Genomic DNA, 15,246 nt, shown 5'->3' on the forward strand with positions numbered 1-15,246 from the left:
TTTTATATATATGTAATCTATTTAAAATAAATGCTTTATAAAAATATGAATAGCTAACTTAGAATAAGAGAATGGCTATTTCTTTCCAGTCAAACCGCTATCTATGATCATCCCAAGCTGTGCTGTTTATTTAACCATAATGATCAAGAAACAAATGACAGATAAATAACTTTACCCTTTTTTATAAGAATCTCGTGAAAAGATGTACAGGTCATAATTGAGAAGGAAATATGAAAAGATATTTTGAGGTCTGTTTGAGGACCAAATGTTTTTTTCAGCTTTTTATTTTTATATGGCAGTCTATTTTTAAAAATGAAAAAATAATAATTATATATTACTGTAGTGCAAAACAATAAAAGTCGACATGAATTAAATCATACTACCATGATACATAATTCTACTTCACACTTTAATTTTTTAGTTTGTTTTCACCTTGCAGTTATGAGAATTTGAGGTTAGGTTTAGCTGAATTATCATGAAATATTACAAAATATCTTAATGGGCATAAAATTGATTTCGATTTTTGTGAGTGAAACATGATCTGGACATCTTTTTGTGAGATTCAGCATAGTATACCCTCTATGAATTCTATACATTTTAAAGAGATATAGAAGAAAGTGCCTGTATTGAAGATTTCTATAGAATAAGAGTTTGTTTAACAAGACGACTGACTTTCTTTGATCCTCACTATGTTACAGTGTTAAGCTGTTTGCTTCTATGACAGTAACTAATCTTTGGATTAAAGGGTTTTTTTTCTCTTTCTGACTGTACAATTGCACACAGTTGGCTACATGTTTTTTTTTTGTAATTGCATAATAAATGACTAAACAAACATGACCCAGAGTACCCACACCAGAAGAATAGTGGACATATATCCTCGAGGTCCAATACAAGAGCTTGTAAACTGAATACGTCCTTCCACAGCTGGATGAACTCTCTTCCTCTCTGAGATGTAGCTGGCAATAACTGCTATATCCAGGTCGCCTATGGAATATGGTACATAGTATATTGTAATGACAAGTATTTGATGAAATGTGCATATATAATGACTTACCGCTGTCATGTTTGAGTTTCTGTGCTTTGATCATAGAGTATCCATCTCCTCCGTCCACTAGGTAAGAGGGCAGCACCACTTTATACACCTTCTTTGGGTTGAGCGGTTCATAACGGGGCACTCGACACTCAGTGCAGAGCACATTCACGCTTTTAACACGGTTTCCAGATGATTTTGATAAATCATACACCACCTGAAACCCTGCAGAGGGATGCATGAGAACTCAAATTGAGGGGGAACTCTAGTTCACTTATAAACAGTTTACAAGAATTTCCCAAAGTAAACGTACCTGACACCTGTAGGAATTCACCAGTGCTTCCTCCATATCTGTGAACAGAGTGCTCAAAGACCTCTCGCAGTGTAGATCCATTCAGCTGGACCAGGTCAAATGTACCCCCAAAGGGCAACACAGAGATCAGATCCTCCATTGTGATGGAGCCTTCAATCCAAACATGAATTAGCTGTGTTTCAGTATTTCTAATATGCACTGAAGATTTTGAAAGATTATATGTATAGATTTTGATAAGATTATGTATGCGAAAGTTTGGGAACTCCTTGCAGAATCTGTGAAAATGTGAATAATTTTAACAAAATAAGAGAGATCATACAAAATGCATGTTATTTTTTATTTGGTACTGAAGACACGATGCATTAAGAGCCGAGGGGGGGGGGACTTTTGAACAGGATGATGTTTCTGGTATTTTGTTGAAATAATATTTTTCTCCATTTAGTACTGCCCTTCAGAAGGTACTTGCATGTTTCCTGGAAGACATATTAAGTGCAATTTACCTTGATCTTCATATTCCAAAAGTTTTCTTTAAAGGCTCTTAATGCATCGTGTTTCCTTCTGGAGCATCAGCGAATGTTTGAACCTTTTTTAATAGTTGTGTTTGAGTCCCTCAATCATCCTCAGTGTGAAAAGATGGATCTCAAAATCATACAGTTACTGCTGGAAAGGGTTCAAACATCCAAAAGATGCTGGAAAACTGAAGATTCTGCAGGACCTGGAGGATTTTTCTGAAGAACAGAGCTCAGTTTAACTGTTCAGAACAAACAAGGGACTCATGAACAACCATCACAAAACAAAAAAACAGTCGTAGATCATCCAGGTAACCACACACAGAACCAAGGGTTCCCAAACTTTTGCATGTGTGTGTGTCTATATATATTGCTCAAATTTAAGGGAATGCTTAATCGTCTCAGTATAACACCAAGTGAGTTAAACTTAAGGGATATCGATCTGTCCAGTTAGGAAGCATAAGTGATTGTGAATCAGTTTCTCATACCATTTTTGTTTCGCTCATCAATAGGTGATCGAATGGCTCCACCATTCAGAATACAAGAGCTAACATGGTTCCACTGGATTTCATCAGCATATTTAATATTATTGTGGACCTGAAATACAAGCAGAAAAGGTGTCCTATGGGTATTATGAGCACGATTTTCAGCAAATCCACCATATTATATAGCATGTCTGTTTAGAGTTGACAGTACTCTAATTTACCATTTAGTTAAAATTTTTATTTTCACTTTGCCACTGGTTAAAATGTTTGCTGCTTGGATGATTTTATTACTTTCAAGATTAGTTCATATTGGGTTTGAGGTTTTGCATTTTGGTTTTGGCTGAGCGATAAGTGCTTGATTGAACTTTTCAGGTACAAAGATTGTTTCTAAATGTGTTTGCGCCTGGTATCAACATCTTTCTCTAGTGATCCAAGTCAAGACAAGACAGACGTTAATACAAGATTCATTTAAAAACAGTCTGTCTTTGTAGTTCTTCAGTGTGCTTTATCAACATGCAAAGTTTTGGCATGTTTGGTGTTCCAACTTTTTTTGATGACTTATTCACTCACCATAGCATCACAGATCAAATTTCCCAAATTACATTCACGAAATCGACATTCCTCAAATGTTCCATTGAGATAGACTAGAGTCTGTCCCACATGCTGAGCAGAGTAATTGGCCAGATTCTTCCTCCAAGCATCCACTTCAGCCTGAATGACTGGATCTAGACAGAGTCAGATCACAGGTTGACATATCAGTAATCCACAGTAGAGATGCATCACATCTGATAGATACAGTATAGTACAGGGGTATCCAATCCTGCTCCAACACACCATCCTGGAAGTTTCAAGTACTCTTGAAAACCTTGATTAGCTGGTTCAGGAGTGTTTAATTGGAGAAACTCTGTAGGACAGTGGTCCTTCAGGATCATGACTGCCACGTTTTGTCATGAAAACGCACGTGAGGATTGGAACGGTAGTGATGGGCAAATGAAGCCTGAGGCATTCCTCTGACTGTTTTGGGAAAAGATATAGTAGTATACTAATGTCCATTGAGTGCCCAAGTTTTCAGTGGTCCTGGTTTCCTGTTTGTTTTCTCTATAAGGATTTTGAAAAATTATTTAATCAAGAGTTCTAAGACTTGAACTAAACCAGTCCAAGATCACAACATTGCAAGCTTAACGCAAATCTGGAAAAATCCAGGAAAAGAAGAGAATTTGCTCGCTGATTAGTTGCAGGCTGTATTACACTTTTATTTAAGCAGAATTCCTCAGAGATTGTTAAACTCCAACTTTCCATGTTTGCTGGTGTTTTCAGCTCATCAGTGCTTTTTCTGTAAGGTAAAGAGAGGCCTGTACCTTCAGGCTAGGGCCTATGCCTAGTTTTGCTGCTCTCAGCATGTTTATTTTTAGGTTTGGAAGGTTTAATTTGAATATTTTGTTGATTATATTTGTTATTTTGAACTTTGGTTGGAGCATGTATGACGAGATAAAATCACTTGGACTTTGAATGAGTGGAGTACACCGAAGGCAATCATTAATCTCGTCCTGGGCCCTGCAGCAAAAATACATGATTCAACTCAAGCTAGCAGTAAAACAACCAGCCAATCGCCAGCTGATGGCAGTGGCTTTACGACTCAAGGTAGTAGTGGATGTAGCAGCTTTATTTTCCTGTTTATTACTGTGAACCAACTCAATTACATCCTTGGCAAAGCTTCATCGGCTTGGGCAGTTTCTGCTCAACTACCTTTGTTAAGGTTTTCATTTTTATGATGAGAAAATTCTTAGCTCAGATTTGACCACTGAACACAGTTTAAAAAAACCCACATCTTTATGGCAGAAAGACTGTTTCCCTACTGCGAAGATGGGATTTTATCTTCCGGAACCCTGTTGTCCTGTAAGCTTTATTGACTTGCCATGTGCTTTCAATTCTCTAATTTGTTTCCATGTCTACAGTTATCCTACCTGGTGCTGTTGAGTTATCCAGAAGAATTGGATTGCCTGAAGACTTCACAACATTTCCATTTGAATCAAAAGTCACTTTTAGGAATCCCAGATACTTCCCAAATGCATAGGCCTGGACCACAGGAACCTGGCGCCCATCATCTGACTGGACCATGAACGGATATGGTCCTGCAGGAACTTCTGTGGATGGTGGAGTTCCTACAGAAATGAATGGACAAAGAGTAAATACTTACATTCAATACAGTAATAATACTGTGCAAGTCTTAAGCACATTAAATTCTTCCCCAAAACATTTGTTTTAGTAGTTATTAATATAATGTGCTTTAGTGTCATGTTGATGGACATTCCTCTTACTAATACTGCAATAATCCAGAGAGGTTTTTTTGTATGGACAAGGAGTCCAGGAACAAATAGTATGGGCTCACAGAGATCTGAGCTCACCATCATTGAGTCTGTCTGGCATTACATCAAGTGACAGAAACAAATGAGACCGCCTAGATACAACTTCTCCAAGATGCTTGGAACAACCAAACTGCAAACTACAGTGAAAGTTTAAAAAAAAAACAGTAATTACATTTTTCCAAAATATAATGTATATAAACCATTTATTGTAGGTTTATTAATTACGAGAAGTCAATTTTTGCGTATTACAGTGAAATTACTCATTTAATTACTGAGTGATGTTTATTAACAACATGTACTTCCTAAAGGCTTAGGGTTTGGTTTAGGGATAGTTGCTGGTGATTATGCATAATTTACTGTTATAACTACAGTAAGGAATTGTAACAGAAACAAAAGTGATTACTGACTTTTGGACAGTTCTGTTCTGACTAATGTTCTACTTCTTTAACTTTAAAGCCCACCCATATTTTCAAGCAAAATGGTTTATAGATTGAATTGTGGATTTGTTAAATGTCCTGCAATAACCACATGAAAGAGGAGTATTCTTACACAATACCGACAAACGTTAAACATCTCCACCTCCAAGTCGATTATTTTCAGCTGTGTAGATATAGCTTGGGTCTCTTCTTTAATGTAAGTCTTTGCATTTTTCCCCCCATCTTATCAGCCAAAAAAATCTGGCCACTTAATAACACCAAATAAGAACACACCTATTCCTAGCAAGTCACCTAATTTATGGCGTCATTCATGGCCAGAGGACAGAATGTCCAATACTCTGATACCCATGTCTAATACTTGGGGTTAGTTTATTCCTGCTTGCCTAGAAACACAAAGGCTGCAGCAGAGGTGAGTAACATGCTAATGAGTAGTATTTGGCAGCCTGACCAGAGTTTCTGAAGAGAAAGAAACTCTCACATCAGTGCTGGTTAGCTGTTTGGATCAAAATACAACAAAAAAAATACTGTTTCATCTTTAGCCCAACACACCCATTATGGTCACAAAGCTCATGTCTTTTATTAAAAAAAAAAATTAATCAAATTTAATGGGAGTGGTAATAGAGGCGTCACTTTGTTTGTGGTGGGATCAGTACAAGTCCTTGGGTAAATTCACCTGTGCATACACCATAAACCACTTCCAAGAGACCAAAGCCCCTATTAAGAGAGTGGAAATGAAAGTTGTTCTTATCATGAGCGTCATTTTGTTTTGAAAAGTGTTGGGAACGGAGAGTCCAATGCACACCTATAGCAAATACATTTATTCACAAATTATCCTCTAATTCGTGGACCTGGTAAAACAGAGTGGACCTCTATTCTACACCTTATGTTAAATTTCATTATTTGAGTGAAAGTGTACTTTGTTTAGCCTCTGTAAAATTATATTTTCTTATTTTATGCAGTTCCACAGTTAACCGCACAACAACAAAAACAGCACAATTTAGTTGCAAATTGTCATCAATTAGTAATTGCAAGAAAAAATCTGGCGTTTAGAGGTGAGTGAATTCTGATGTTGAACACGATGATGGCCAAGTGTTCAAGAAATCAACAGATATGACTGTGATTGGCCACATTGCTCAATGCTATGAAAACACGTTGTAAATAGACAGTCTGCGCTGTTGTGCTACAGGCGTCCCAAGCTTGAGGACCCTTCCTGATCCCACCCCCTCTCTCTTTCTCATTTCGCTTCCTATCAGATCTAAAACGCCAAAAATAATTAAGAACAAAAAAAGAAAGTTTGGTCGCTTTCCAGAGCGCAAACACAAATATACACTGTAGCCTTTACCAAAACGGTTTCGCCAAAATCCTATTACAGTTTTAACTGCGTGAGAAAACAGACATGTGTCGTGAGAGCGTGAGAAAAATGGCAATTGCGTGAGTTGGCAGCACTGCTGTGCTATACATAAGAAAAAAAACATAAGGTAAAACTGACACACTAATAATAATAACACCGTAGGCAATTAAATGAAACATACCTGTGTATAGGAATGTATTGGTGTGCCCTCCAATCACAACATCCACTCCTCTTACTTTCTTTGCTATATATTGGTCCACTTTGAACCCAGAATGTCCAAGGGCGATGATCTTATTAACACCCAAAGTGATGAGTTTGTCCACTGCAGGCTGTAAAGCAGTAACCTCATCCTCAAACTGGAGATCGGGGCCTGTAAAACCATATAAATATGAAAAAAAACACCCTCATGGCTGTAACCAAATCTGTATATTCTACTGTCGACCCTTATCTGTTTAAATGTGCCACCAGGCAAGTCAATCACTCTCAGTCAACTGAATCTGATCTTGATTTGATTTTAGGATCTATGTAATCTCAAATGATATGGGATGGATTACTGGACGTTTAATGAAACATTGAATTATTGGTGACAGCTTTGCATCGCATGTGAGGATCCTGCAGGTGGCGGATAGTTTATAGCCTTTTCTCACAGCAGCTGGAATAATTAAATGTATCATTTTGATGGCGAATTGTAATCCAGAAAGGATTATATGAAACACATGTGAATGAAATGAAATGATATTCCAGTTTTAAATGTGCTTCTTATTACAGATAGCCTGGGATTACACAAAATGTGTATTTTAAAGAAAACCAGTTTGCCTTTTTTGGGTTAAAAGAATTTCTTAATATGAAATTGACAATTAGAGATTGGACTGTACAGAAATTGAAATCGACACGCTAATACACACTATACCCATAGTCACGCAATGCTGATGTTGTTCAAATTAATAATTTAAGAATAAAGTATACCAATAATAATAATTTGCACAGTTTGATGTGATATGAGCTAACTGATCTTTAGATTAAATCACCATTGGTAACGCGATTTGTGACCCTGGACCACAAAACCAGTCATAAGGGTAAATTTTCCCGAAATTGAGATTTATATATCTTGTAAAAGCTGAATAAATAAGCTTTCTATTGATGTATGATTTGTTAGGATCGGACAATATTTGGCTGAGATGCAACTATTTGAAAATCTGGAATCTGAGGGAGCAAAAAAACGAAATATTGAGAAAATCACCTTTAAAGTTGTTCAAATGAAGTTCTTAGCAATGCATATTACTAATCAAAAATGAAGTTTTGATATATTTACAGTAGGACATTTACTTAATATCTTCATGGAACATGATCTTTATTTAATATCCTGATGATTTTTGGCATAAAAGAAAAATCAATCATTTTGACCCATGCAGTGTATTTTTGGCTATTGCTACAAATATACCCCAACGACTTAAGACTGCTTTTGTGCTCCAGGGTCACATTTATTGTAATGCTTTTTTCCTCAGTTGGTCAAAACAAATGTGGCAGACTTTTTACTTACTTGTTCAGATGACAACATACGGTGAAATATTTGGGTGACAATATTTGAGTCATATATTCCAAGACATAGGATTCACAGGATTCACACCGGTGTAGTGACAGACTGACACACATACTCCTCAAAACATTAGATTCATCCGCACTGGAGCCGTGCTGGTGCACGCAAGCAAGATAGTTCTGCAAGTAACTGCAATTCCATGTTTTCAAACAGAGATGGTGACAAAGAGGCAAAACCTATGGACTGCAGCTATAAATTTAATTAATTGTTCTTAAGAACAGTATGTCCATTCTTTTCTGCAAAAACAAGATTTCATATGTGTTTGTATGTCAGTGTATTTTTTTATGTGCATGCTGTAAGGCAGCTTATGGAGCCTGTTTGATGTAACGTGTATGATTTCAGAATAGGAAAGAGCCGAAATCTGCATAATGTATATAAATTGAACAGTAGTTGTCAATGTAGTGACCACTTTCTTTAGGATGTTCTCAAATTACCAATTTCTAACAGAAAACTGCATAAAATTTGAAGAAAAAATTGTGGATTTTGTGTACCATTGCAGCTCTACTAATAATTGCTGGAAGCAAAAACAGCTCAAAGGTTCCAATTGTGAGGTCAACACGTTGCATTATCAACAGGCTGGTCATCACAGTTTCGGATTCGTTCTTGAATTTAAATGTGGATGTTGTTAGCAGTGGTTTTGTATCAATTAGAGGAGAACAACCGCACACTCACTTAAGCATATTTATTAACCAACGTTTCGGTTGTTTGAAATGTTCTCTAATTGATTCATATTTTTTCCTTCAACTTGCACCTCATAAGGTGTGCGTTTGCCTTGCCTCGTTTGCACTTTTAAGCAGTGGTTTTGGAAACAATATTCTGCAGTTGGCTGATATAACTTAATGTAGGCCTGCTTTTACAAGGAGCTAACTCTTCTAGAGTGATTATGTCTTGGAACATATTACAGTAAAATGTAATATAAAACAGTATAAACATTTTTTATGCTGACCACACTGTGCGTACTCAATTTTATTTTGGACTCTTTATTGGTCTGTAGTTGAGCATTAACATTTCTGAAAACTTTATTAAATATTACTGAAAAATATGTCCCCACAAGATAACATGACAGTTTCCATGTTTGCCAATACTTTCCAACAATTTCTATTTTATTGTGACAAGTCGCTTACTTCTAGGATTTATGCCCCACGGGCTCTATAAACAGGCTTTAGTTGTTTCCAAATGCAGCAGCTAGAGTGCTTACTAGATCCAACAATTATGCTCATATCAGCCACATTTTATTGTCTATACATTGGCTATTTCTCAGGTTGCTTATCAATTTTAGGATTCTGCTTACAAAACCAGAACCGGTGGATGGAACTTGTATCACTTTCTCAGTTTAAAGGATCATGAAACACTAAACTACATTTTCTGAAATGTTAATAGAAATGTTTGTGTTGCATAAGAAAATGTTAGCCTCCATTAATGTATGTAATGAACTTATGTCAGCTTGGCTGAAATTCTCTTTTATAGCCTTCGACACAAACGCAATCCATTAAATTGGTCTTCAGAACTCCTTGCTACAGTGTGTGTATATTTATATATGTATTTGTGAATAGAGATCCATCACGTGTGTATTTGCATGATGCACTTTCAACTTACAAAACCATGTATTGTATATTTGTTCCTTTAGTCGCGTGCAAAAGTGCATTTGTGGGAAGCTTTGAACTTCATGAAAGTGAAATAAAACTGAGTTGGAAGCCATTGTAGTGTTGTCTCTCCTCTGTTTTTCACCCCTCTGCTAAACCTCAAATATACAACACCTAGTTGTGTGGGAGCGTTTTTCAAAAAAAGGTGGTGATATCTAAACTGAAAGTACGGAAAGAGGGGATTTCAAGATCGCTTAAGCCTAAACTTTAAAATGAACAACAACATTGCTGCCCTTTGTAGAACTGCTTAACTGAGCTGAACTCACTTCAAAATTTGATGAAATTCACGCTGTTATTGATTTCAGCTGAATTAATACTTGATCTGCACAATGACACTGTTTTCTTTCAGAGCTGTGACACTTTAGTCCACTTGAAACAAGTAACTTTGCAACTACATGACAACTACAAGTCACTTAAGTATTAGCAGACTGTGCTTAATTTATATTTAGATGGTCCCCAATAGACATTCTACTGACTTTAACTCACTTTGCAAGTGCATGTCAACTTATTCTACTGTAGTTGCAAATTAATGAGCGTTAGTTGACATGTAGTTGCAACCTTACTTACAGTTAGTAAAAAAAAAAAAGCTAGACTACTTTAACATGAGACACCTATAAGTAAACTATTTAAAATGACATATTTCACTTATATACGTAATAGCAAACAGTCTACATGCTGGCTTTTGAAAACAAGCACTTCTTAAATTACCATATTTTCAGAAAGGCCTAAGAGAGTGATTTGCAACATGAGTAAACCTGGCCTGGCTGTAATGAGAGTAATAAAGTATCTTACCTGGTAGAGACAAAGCAGGGGTCTCCACTGACGTGTAGCCAACAACACCTACTTTCTCTGAGTTAACAGTGAAGATCTTATATGGGAGATAGTAGCCACTGATCCGAGGAGCAATCTTTTGATTGGCTTTAATATTAGCACTAAGAACAGTGCAGTTCACTTCCTGAAGGAAAGGTTTTATGAGGCCATCCACTCCATTGTCAAATTCATGATTTCCTAAGGCCTAAAGAAACACGCAAACAATGATTTATACAGTAATAAATGACAGATATGCGATGTACATAAAATCAGTTTAAAGGCACAGGTTTGTATTTGCATTTTTTGTACAATTTGCATGCATGCACCAGTAATTGGTCATATTTGAAATGTTTAATTGCAGTTTGATAAAGGCATGTTAATGCAGCACTGAACATGTTCTGAAGAAATACATGCACATAAAAATAGTTTTCAATAAAGTGCCAAATCAAATAATGACACCAGCCATAAGAGCAAAAAGAGGCTTACGCAATTTATGCTTTAAATTTAGAATTCAATGAATTCAAGCTTTAACATATTAGCCTTCATGATTATTTATTACTGTGTGGAGCATAAAATATGCAGATCTCCTAACGATCTGTAGACTAGAAGACAACTGGTAAACAAAGAAAAACAAACCAACAACAATATTTTACAAGAGGGCCATCATCAGGTTAGATAAAGTTAAGAAAAAAGGTAAAAATTTTGTAAATGATGCTCCATGGTTTCCAGTCTAATGAGCTTCAGAAGCTATTCTTTAAAGACTTTATCTTTTTAACAGGCCAGATTTCATGTGAAAAGAATATTTTATTACAATATTTATATATAATATTTCATTTGGAAATATGATTGAAAAGCTGATTTTTTTTCAGTCACTCTAAATCACAACTTAGAGATCCAATAAAAGAAGTTGCAATTATATTATACAGATTTCAAGTATTCCTGAACTGTAAAAACATGATAAGTTTTACAATAGATTTCCAAGATAATATTGTACAGAAGAACTGTTTCTGAATTCTGTCAAATTAGTAAAATAATGCTTTCATAACTAATTTAAACTATTACATTTAGTTATATTGTAACAATTAAATAGGAATATACATTTAAATCTAACATATTAAAAATATATAGTTTAATAATTATATTCTGTCAAAAAAATTAAGTCCAAAAAGTTAGCTATTTCTGGCTGTTTTTCTTTTTTTTGAATAGAAGAATTCACCCAACCATTTCTAAATGTTCTTTGACAGGGTACCATTTGGGAAACACCTATTCTGTTTATGTTCCACAAGTTTGAGTCCCACTACACCTGAACAGGTGCTCTGTCCACTGTAATGAAGACTCCAGTGGCTCATGAAAACCTGTCCAGCACGCTCTGTCCACTTCTGCTCTACATTACGTCAATGATCAAATGAGGAATACATCTCTTTGGTGCCTATAATGATGGAAAACCTGTCAACACACTTGATACCTGGTTAAATAAAAGAAATCCCACGAGTCACTGTGATGATGAGCAACTTTCACAAAGGAATTGTCACTACATTTTCTTTCTTACACACTCCTATAGCAACTGAAACAGCTAGATGCTGTAAAGAGTTGAATTTTATGTCTATAATCTGTTCAATGTGTGCAAAACTCTAAAATAGAGCTATGAATTCAATACAAAAGCTGTTTTTGGCACCATGAACTCTTTCTTAAAATAACACTTGAATTAGACCTGAAAGAACTATCAGAAATCTTTTCCCCCGCTGATTTGTGTTGAAACATTTAATCACATCCAGCTGCTTTTGGTGTAGACATGCATTGTGAACTTCTTTAATTGCATGCAAGGGTGTAGCTGTAATGTGTTTATACTTTCCGTTAGGCTACTTTATTATCCACGTTATGGAAAATTGTCTCTGGCTTCAAAGTTCTTTGACAACATATAAAAAACGCATAAGAAAAACATGCAAGATACAAAACAAATTAAAAAGGGGCCGTTCACACACCGAAATGTTGAACATTTTTAAAAGCGTCAAGCGTTCTGTTTCATTCCCACATTTTTATCGGCCCCTAAAGCTCCATTAACAGTTTTTCATTAACTCGATAATTACTGGAAATAGTATTCTTACCATCGCATGATATCCGAGTTTATTCATGAAATGCGCCGCTTCTGCGCCTTTGTAGAAGTTAAACCAGACGGTCCCCTGAAACTGATCGCCCGCGTCCAGCAGGAGAACATTTGTCTCCTTGCTACGAACTTCTTTGATTTTCGTAAATCTCCGCGCGACTCCAGCGAAACAAGGCGGTTTGGTGCATTTGCCCGAGTCCTTGTTGGTCTCCTCCACTCGTGCGTGAACATCATTAGTGTGGAGCAAAGTCAGCTCAAACTCTGTCCTGCACATACGACAGTGAATCCAGATGAAAAACAACGCTTTGAGCCACTGCATCATCTTCTTCAGCCCTCTCTGAACTGACAGAAGTCCCATCAGAAGAGTTCAGTGGGCTTCAGTCTGGAGGAGGGGTTAGTAGGCAGCTCCAAAAAACAATATTAAAATAGCCTATAGCTATAACAGTGTATGCAGGGTACGCCTTAAGAAAAGCATGTGTATGTATGCATGTTCTACATTGATTGCGCAACAGATTTTGTGTGGAAGCAAATCATAAAAGTGGTTTGTTTTGTTTAAAAATCTTCTAAATGTTTGAGGTGGCACTTTTACCTCACAGAGTAGGCTCCAGCATGGGGCAAAAGGCACAAATGAACAATTTATACTTTCAAAACAATCACTTTAGCAAAGTTTGAACTAGTCTAAACATGTTTCGTTATAAATATGGTAATTATGTCCAAGGTGGCGCCCAGCTTAATATATGATATTTACCATCTGAATCTAACCATGTCTTTGTCAGCAAACTGAAAAGTCAGACAGGTATTTCTAATCATGTCTTTAGCCCCAATAGCAGGGGTGCTTTTCACCCAAATACATATTCTTCCGTTAAATTTAAATAAATAAATAAGCTTTAATTAACTGGAACAAAGCTTAAAAACATAAACAAGACCTTTGTCTGAAAATAGTTGAATAACTAACAATTTGATTGATTCTTCATTTAGGCTACTACATAAATCTACAATATTAAAAACAAAAAGTGCCTTGGTGTCTTGCCACATTTCCAGATGCATGGTCAAACTCTGTTGTTAAGAATTCAGCTGAGGTTAATTTTTATGTGGTTGAAAGGAGAATAAAGTCAAATGCACCTTTTGCCCTCGTACTCCTTAAAATGATGACTTTTAAATATATATATATATATATATATATATATATATATATATATATATATTTACTTTGAATTAAGGTTAGGTTATTAGGTGTATTAGGCTACTTAACACATCAAGAAATCTTAATATACCAACCTTGAACTTGAAAAAACATATTGTAAGACGGGGCACAATATCTCATCTCAGCACTTTTGATGACTTTTTTTTAATTTGGCCATTTCATCTGAATGTCAACATTTTCTAAATTTAGTCAGCTGAGATTTGAAGACCCAGAGGAAACATTTATTGCTCAGGGGTTGCTCTTCCTAAGATTCTCACATCTCTCATTTTAGTATCAACAATGCTTCAAATGTTAAAATGCCTTAGGAGAAATAGAAGTAGACACAAATGAGACATGAGAAATATTTGAGAAAAACAAAAAAAGAGTCAAAACTGAGAATGTGGTGGGAGAAAGATCAATATCTCTTCACTGTCTTGCTGCAATCTCTATCAAGACTCTATTATAGAGTCTAACCTCAGGACACTTTAAAAGTGTTTCATTGCAAAGATTTCTTTTTTTCTTGATTACATTGTTGTTTTTCACCTTTAATGTTCACAACAGGAAGAGTAGAGACAGGAAACAGTGGGAGAGGTGAGAAGGGAGCAGATGAAAGTGTACCTTTAGCTGAGATTCAATCTCAGGATGTCTGAAGAGCAGTTGTGCTTTGACATCAATGTGCAGGTCAAGAGGCTATGGCTCTGACAGAGGTTACTCTAAGCTCAGGATACTAAGGGGTGATTCTCTTATATGTCCCATTGATGTATCAGCTTTGTCTTCAGATGTCTTCAGGAGAAATGTTAAACTTTTACTAATATTGTAACTACTAAAACTATAATTTAATGCATAATACGTTTCAGAATATCAAGGGTTGTTAGTGAAGGATCTGAGGATCCTCAAATGCGGTGTGTTTTGCTTCAAGCGAGCAACCATACATTTTTGTTATTTTTTACTTTCTTTTATATTCATTTATTTATTCTTCATTCATTTATAATAATTTATCATTTATTATATTTTATCATATAGTCATTTACATATCCATTTCATTGATTCATTAATCAATTAGTCATTATCATATTATATTGTAGTTGTTTTTTTTTACTATTTTCCATTGTTGTTTAGTCTTATGACTATGTGTTTCAAGGGCTGTTTGTTCAGTTCAGTTCAAGTTTATTTGTATAGCGCTTTTTACGATACAAATCGTTGCAAAGCAGCTCTACAGGAAATTAAGTTTCCACAATATATTATATATTGCAGAACCTTAATATGTTTGACTTATGGCAAAATTTGGTAATTCTGTATGTTGTCTGAGCGTTGGCATCCTCCGAAGTCCTCTGAGGGGTTGGCATTATCTTTTCTCAGGTGTTCGGTCATCTCAGATCATTTAAGGGTTGGATCCAGACTGAAGCTTCTGTCATTCC

At 35.8% G+C, this 15,246-nt stretch overlaps 1 protein-coding gene across 1 annotated transcript; it reads right to left on the reverse strand.

The window, feature by feature from the left end:
- Positions 1-279: 279 nt before the first annotated feature.
- nt5e (5'-nucleotidase, ecto (CD73)) lies at positions 280-13,152 on the reverse strand. Its single transcript, XM_079375868.1, has 9 exons — positions 12,647-13,152; positions 10,524-10,746; positions 6,673-6,861; positions 4,302-4,499; positions 2,908-3,062; positions 2,341-2,449; positions 1,344-1,493; positions 1,055-1,255; positions 280-984 (listed from the first exon to the last, which is right to left on the reverse strand). The coding sequence occupies exons 1-9, from the start codon at positions 13,001-13,003 to the stop codon at positions 824-826; spliced, it is 1,743 nt and encodes a 580-aa protein (XP_079231994.1). The 5' UTR covers positions 13,004-13,152; the 3' UTR covers positions 280-823.
- Between the last annotated feature and the right edge of the window lie 2,094 nt (positions 13,153-15,246).

Source organism: Barbus barbus (genome assembly GCF_936440315.1).
Source record: "Barbus barbus genome assembly, chromosome: 24".
NCBI lineage: Eukaryota > Metazoa > Chordata > Actinopteri > Cypriniformes > Cyprinidae > Barbus > Barbus barbus.

Excerpts from the sequence above, each read along its gene's own strand:
- nt5e (XM_079375868.1), bottom strand. The coding sequence starts at position 13,003 with ATGGGACTTCTGTCAGTTCAGAGAGGGCTGAAGAAGATGATGCAGTGG. Across the intron at positions 6,862-10,523 it reads CCCTGCTTTGTCTCTACCAG|GCCCCGATCTCCAGTTTGAG; the intron begins GTAAGATACTTT and ends ATGGTTTTACAG. Across the intron at positions 2,450-2,907 it reads ATTTGATCTGTGATGCTATG|GTCCACAATAATATTAAATA; the intron begins GTGAGTGAATAA and ends CTTGTATTTCAG.